Here is a 6,876-nt window from a genome sequence, read left to right on the forward strand (position 1 = left end):
CTAAAAAGAACTAAAAGACATTTATTTTAAATTTTTACTTATTTATATATACTATTGTAAACATAAACCATTTTTATTATTATTTTATGGCCTTCGTCCATTACAGACCACACATATACTTTGACAATAACTAGTAGTTTTTTGTATTGCCAAAGGTAATGGAAAATGACCTAACTTATTATAAGAGAGATATTGAACATCCCGTGCACCACACCGAGTGTTTTTATATAAAAACCTCAGAATGATCTCTTTCTTATCTTTATACTTAGTACATCTTTCTTCCTTTCTGAAATCATTTAATAAATTAGATAAAAAGGTTAAGGGGGATTGTACTTTGCAATATATACATATATATATCGACATCGAAGGTATCTGAGATTGTTAAGTGGTATATTAGGTGATATATCTTAAACATTTCAAATTTCTCTTTTTTTTGTATCTAAATGATGATAACTTGATATGTTGCTCGAAGGATTTATTTTCGATGTGGGCACAATGATTTCTCAAGACTACAACGGTATCTGATTTACGTAAATAAAGTAATTTTCTACTTAATACTTGTAATTATATTCTTCTTTGCTATAGTATTATATTCAGGAAGAATCTGTTTAAGATCTTTTTACTATCGTTCGGTAGTAGCTAAACTTCAGGTAATGGCAATCGTACTATTTGAAATACAGTCACATATATGTTTTGACAATGGGGAATTCACACCAACTATCTTAGCTTGCTATGTGTTTTAGTATTATTAACCATCACCATATAGAACACATGGAAATCTGAACGGTTGAAGTCAGCTATTTTAACCTATTACCCAAAGGGCTTGGCGGCTAAACTTTCGACTTTATTGGTTGGTGCAAATGCTCTAGCATAATGCATTCGCTATTCATGTAGATGCTCGAATTATTATTCGTACACATGTGCAAATGTAATTAAATAGGATATTTGAGGCTACTGAGATTATGTAATAATACCCTTTACGTATACCCATCTAGCTCATGAGACACTTTAGTCTCATTACACTTTACAGTCTCATACAGTAATTAAATAAAAGAAGAACCAGAAGTGTCAGTATAATTATCAAGGGAGGTTCTCTTGCCACACTAATATTTTCTCTTAGGAATTGCCTTCTTTTATATCTGCATAGTTTGGATCCTAGCATAAAACTGAACATTCTCTTTAATGACAGAATTTATTGAAAATTTTCACTATGCAAGATATCTAAAAGTGACTTATTCGCAAGAACAAGGAAAACCTCATCGACAGTAATTATAGTAGCAAGAGGAGAAGGAGAAGACAAGTACTACAAGAATGGCAAAAGGTAGCAGGCAATACTCATTGAGGTATAAATATCCATTACCTATACATCCGATAGATGACCTTCCGCCTTTAATTCTTCATAATCCGATCTCATGGGCATACTGGATATACAAATACATACGATCTTCCAATAATGTGAAAGATAAAATTCATGTTGATATCATTGGGAATAGATACCCACGTATTTTAGTGAAAGATGATGTTCAAATGCTTTATTTATGGGATAATGGGTTTTTCGGAACTGGTCAACTGTCTCGTAGTGAACCTACATGGAAGAGCAGAACTGAAGCAAGACTAGATGCGGATGACAGCATAGCTGCTGATAAGTCACAATTGACTTTGGAGAAAGTTACTCAGAGAAGGAGATTACAAAGATTGGAGTTCAAGAAAATGCGTGAACAATTGGAGAATCAACTTCTTCAATTAAGAAGAAGTGGTGGTAGCAAAGAACAAGAATATGCATTGTTAGAGAGAGAAAGAGAAGCACTTCGAGATTTTAAGGCTCAACAATCTTTCCATGATGAACTTGATAATGTAGCTACCGATGAAGGCCAGATAAACGGTGGTGAGAATGAAATATCTGTACGAGAAGAAGATTCCGAGTTGATTGACGGAAATGGTAACATCAAGCAACTGGAAGCATTGGAACTAATGCCTGTTGAAGCAATATTTTTGACTTTTGCTCTACCTGTTTTAGACATAGATATGTCCTCGCTTTTTACGAGGTTGCATGCCTATTCTTCAGGTGATATAGAGTACAAAAATATACATAATCTGATGATACAGTATGTATCATACCACCATTATCGTTCCCACGGGTGGTGTGTAAGATCAGGTATCAAATTTGGCTGTGATTATCTCCTATATAAGAGGGGTCCACCCTTTCAACATGCTGAATTCTGTATAGTGACCATGGATGCGCATACTACGAAAGATTATACATGGTATTCGAGTATAGCGAGAGTCTGTGGAGGTGCAAGAAAAACCTTGGTATTATGTTATGTCGAAAGATTAATTTCTGAGGAGAAAGTCATGGCTCTCTTGAATAAGAGAGACTATGCAGGTATCTTTTCTAGCTATAAAATCAATGAAGTAACCTATAAAAGATGGGTTCCTGGTAAAAACCGAGATTGATTTTAAAAAAATGAAGACGTTATGAGTATAGTTCGAATGAACTAAAGAAGAACTAAAGAAGAACTAGATATAATATTCTATAAAATGCATTTTATTTATTTTTTACATATCTATCACTCTTTTCAATTCTGTATTACTACGACTATAATTTCAAATTGTATGCATTCTTTACCCATCCACAATCTCTCATGCCATCAAATGCAGCCTTTGGCCCCTTAACAGGATCATCATACACTGCATTCATTTCCTCATCATGTGTAGCAGGCTTTGAAATACATACATAACGTTCGTTGGAAATTAGGCATTTCAGCTGTGATTTTGGGAAGGGACATGGACAATCTTTCTTGGAAGCCACACATGCTAACGTATCCGGGCATAGGTACTTATCACAGTCGTTATTTAGGATCCTTTCTTCATATGACAGTTCTATAGGTTGTTGCTGTTGTTGCTGTTGAAATTGGAAAAATCCGACTACCGGAGATATGCTGACTATTAAAAAGAATGGAAGAAAGAAGGAGGACTTAAAACGTTTCGAAAGCATTATTGTATATTGTTTCGTAGGAATATTCAAAATTATTGCTCTTTAATCGGAACAACTAAAGATTAGTTCGCAATAAAAATGGCTTTCCGAAGTAATATGCATCGACAGTACTTCTCTAAAGCATGTTACGTAGCCGTTTTACTTGACTCTCGGGAACCCCGTACACCACACTAAATTGAGCATGAGTTTCTGAAGCACAAAGACTTAAAGAAATTAGTAATAGTAGTGAATAATGAGGCAGAACAAACCGTTCCGGGCCTTTACCGACGAGCAAAGTCGTGTAATAGACCTATAATAATCTCCAAAATAGCAATATTATCTCTCTCTCTCTCTATATATAATTTGTTCCCAAGACAAGGGGCATTTAAACACTTGAGTATTAATTATTAATCATGTATGCTCTGTTTTAGAGATGCAGACTACATAATTCCTACCAAAGACCGTAATTAAGTACTCTGTATAACAACAAAGGCTACGGCTCGTAAAATGACTAATCCAATATGCTTTGCAGAGAAAGACGGATTATTTAACAAAATTATTGACTCCAATCATGTCAATGTGGCAACAAAAGCTACTATTATAAACAATCTGGTACAATTCCAATTTGCTAGAAAATAGACCACTACAACTGACAGTAACAACTATTGGGACAATACACCCAATTTGATGTATTGAAGCTTCTTGTTCAGTATCACCGTACATTACTTGGACCCCACGTACTCTTTGACAAGTATATACTGTACGTAACAAGAAAAGGAGTATCATTAAGTGTGGAGATACCAGGTTTGGAGTGAACTTGGGATGATATAGAAATGATTCATTAGAAAAAGAAAAAAGAATTATATACTAACGACAAGCCGAATGAAATCATAGAGCCGGAATTCCATTTATATTCACCTTCAACGAAATTTAAGGCCAATATCAATCGAAAACAAAATGCAGTTCAAATGAGAACCTCAATTATGAGGTAAATGCCACTTAGTTTTTTCTGAGCAAGTAGGCTTATCGCACATGACAAACAATCGAAATAACGCCCCACCAATTTCGAAATAAAAGTACCACTTTTTGTAGTCTATGTAGCAAATTCACCGTGTAAGGACGGCCCCACAACGGAAATGATAGCCAAAATGACTACCAAGAATGCAATAAGGGATCCCCTTCACAATTAAACAACCGCAGGGGAACCAAAGACAAAACGTCAGATTTTGGACACGATTGCCATATCAGCACCGCTGATGACTTTACTTCCAATCAAACATTCAATCGATTAAAAAGCGCAGAAACAGAGGAACCAATTTCAATACAATAATAAATATTAACATTGACTCTTCACATTCGACGGACGAGTCACTACTACCCCATAAGAACGCCAAGTGAGCATGGGTTAAATAAAGCCTACGAAGATCCGACAATATCTTTAAATATGCAAAGAACTTTCTTGTACCATCTTGAACTTTCGTAACCACCATTATAATATGTAAAGTAGCTAGATAGATAGTTAATGTAAAGAGAAAATACAGTTACTCAAAACAATCCCACGTTGGAATACTTCACCAAAAACCTTCTTATTAGGGGTTGGATTATCCTAAGCTGAGATCATTATTTGGTCAGTTTCGTATACTTGTCTTATATAAGGATTCTTCTCAAACCTTAGCTGTAATGTTTCTTGAGCTTTTAGCAAAGGCAACGGCTTAACTATGCTTTTTTTCTGTAGCTGTCATTTGTAGTGATCATATTGCTGGTAAACACTTCTACACTTACTGTGGAGAACAGAAACTCCGAAAGAGAAATAAACAAAAATCGGGGAAAACTAGTAATATTAGGGTTAAAGGTAGAAGCCCCAGAACTGCTTTTGAGCCCTATATGTAGTCAATGGATCGTGAGGAGACGAACGCGTAAAGTTTCGAAACGCGTTTGTAAATATGATCGATGGTTATATAGGCTTGAATATTGAATAAATGAAAAGTTTCAACATCGATGATTTGTAAAGTACAAGTTACTTGTAGAAGGTACAATAAACTGTACGAGAACTTCATCGGTGGGCCTCATTATAATGCTAGTAGCAATCACAGGGAACGGTAAGTTTGGTGCTGAACATGTTAGAGACATTTTTATCAAAAATCATGAATTTAAAAGCTTGGAAGAGGATGATTTTGAGACTAATGATGAGATCCTAGAATATGCCACAAAGCATTATAAAGAAAATTTGATTATGCTAACTAATGACCTATACCTTATAACAGTATTAGAAAAGAGACCGTTTTTCGTACACTTGACTGTTAATTCATCTTTGGCTTTGAAGAGGGCAATAATATCAAAAACCAGCAAAGATCTTAGCCCAGAAGATGCCTTAGCAGCTATTATGAATGAAATGAGTCTTGAAGAATCTAATCACGAGTATCTTGAACTATACGAGAAAGCACATATCAAATTTAAGCTTGTCGGAAAAGATTGGGCTACCGTTGAAAAAAGATTAATCAAAGTTGTCAAAGAACAAATTGAACAATTACAAGTGAAAAAGAATCCTTTTGAAAATGTTCCGCCGTTAAGACCTAGTTGGGATACTTATTTCATGAAATTAGCAACATTAGCAGCTACACGCTCCAATTGTATGAAAAGGAAAGTTGGCTGTGTCATTGTAAGAGATCACAGAGTTATTGCTACAGGATACAACGGTACGCCACGTCATTTAACCAATTGTTTCAACGGCGGCTGTGATCGTTGTAATGACGGTGGTTCGAAAAACTTGAATACATGTTTGTGTCTTCATGCAGAAGAGAATGCATTGTTAGAAGCAGGTAGAGATCGTGTCGGTTTTAATGCGACATTATATTGTGACACCTGCCCATGTTTAACATGTTCCGTTAAGATTGTTCAATCTGGAATTACCGAAGTCGTATATAGTCAAACATATCGTATGGATGAACAAAGTTACAAAGTCTTGACGGCTGCTGGTATTAATGTGAGACAATATAGTTTCATCGAAGAACCACGACTTGTTATTGTTTAAAAATAATTTTGGAGTCGCACTTTACACAAAAAAACTTTATAGACCATAATAGATTAAAAAATAAGTACAACATAATGATAAAACATTGCATACAAAAATAATAACTGTTATCTTTAAAACATTAGATACTAGAAGGAAAATAACTTGCGTCAAATTTCTTAGAGTTTCATCATCGTTTTTATTAGAGGGAATTTTCTCTTCGAAAAAGATAAAAGATAAAAATGCGAATTGTGTGGATCGAACACACGACCTCCAGATTTCAATTGACCGAAGTTTTACTTCAGTCTGGCGCTCTCCCAACTGAGCTAAATCCGCTTATTTCTTGCCAGAATTGTAAAATATGATTTGGATATAGTTTTGAATCTTGATTTTCTGACGAGAAGACTATAAGATTCTTATGAAATGTATGATTTTTGTTGCTCTCTTCTTATATAGTATAAAATGATAACTAATAAAAGATATAAAGTAACGACTGAAACGTTTCTAATTCCAGCTCGACCCTTAGTCCTTTTATATCTTTCAAAATTATTTTATCTAATCGCTTGCCCGTCATAGTTAGCTTAGATAATCAACGAGCTTATTTAATCATATTTCGTTCTGGAACATTTGATAATTTGGGGATCATATTGTATCATAGACGTACTCCTTAATCTTGTGTTACTCCTTATGTTATTCTGTTTCATTGTAATGCACTGTGTTACTAAAATAGGAGTAGGATAAAGATTGGATAGGACAATAATAGAATGGTAATAGAATGTGAATAGGGATAGGATAGAAATACAGGAGATAAAGTAAAGTTAGTAGTATCTTACTTACATTAGCTCCTAATTAGTTTCTCCACATAATTACGGCTTATGATAATGATGATAAA

At 34.6% G+C, this 6,876-nt stretch overlaps 3 protein-coding genes and 1 non-coding gene across 4 annotated transcripts; 2 read left to right on the forward strand and 2 right to left on the reverse strand.

Moving 5' to 3' along the window:
• Positions 1–1,311: 1,311 nt before the first annotated feature.
• SEN2 (tRNA splicing endonuclease subunit SEN2) lies at positions 1,312–2,454 on the forward strand (the record flags this gene model as incomplete). The annotated part of the gene is made up of 1 exon (XM_003671249.2): positions 1,312–2,454. The coding sequence occupies one exon, from the start codon at positions 1,312–1,314 to the stop codon at positions 2,452–2,454; it is 1,143 nt and encodes a 380-aa protein (XP_003671297.2).
• A 142-nt stretch (positions 2,455–2,596) lies between these two features.
• Positions 2,597–2,995, reverse strand: LCL2 (Lcl2p; the record flags this gene model as incomplete). Its single annotated transcript, XM_003671250.2, has 1 exon — positions 2,597–2,995. The coding sequence occupies one exon, from the start codon at positions 2,993–2,995 to the stop codon at positions 2,597–2,599; it is 399 nt and encodes a 132-aa protein (XP_003671298.2).
• Positions 2,996–5,048: 2,053 nt separating this feature from the next.
• On the forward strand, positions 5,049–6,005 carry DCD1 (deoxycytidine monophosphate deaminase; the record flags this gene model as incomplete). Its single annotated transcript, XM_003671251.2, has 1 exon — positions 5,049–6,005. The coding sequence occupies one exon, from the start codon at positions 5,049–5,051 to the stop codon at positions 6,003–6,005; it is 957 nt and encodes a 318-aa protein (XP_003671299.2).
• A 222-nt stretch (positions 6,006–6,227) lies between these two features.
• NDAI0Gtrna5F lies at positions 6,228–6,283 on the reverse strand. The gene is given in 2 exon segments: positions 6,228–6,264; positions 6,228–6,283. It is a non-coding gene; the product is annotated as a tRNA-Phe (tRNA).
• Between the last annotated feature and the right edge of the window lie 593 nt (positions 6,284–6,876).

The sequence above is a fragment of the Naumovozyma dairenensis genome, chromosome 7 (genome assembly GCF_000227115.2).
Source record: "Naumovozyma dairenensis CBS 421 chromosome 7, complete genome".
NCBI lineage: Eukaryota > Fungi > Ascomycota > Saccharomycetes > Saccharomycetales > Saccharomycetaceae > Naumovozyma > Naumovozyma dairenensis.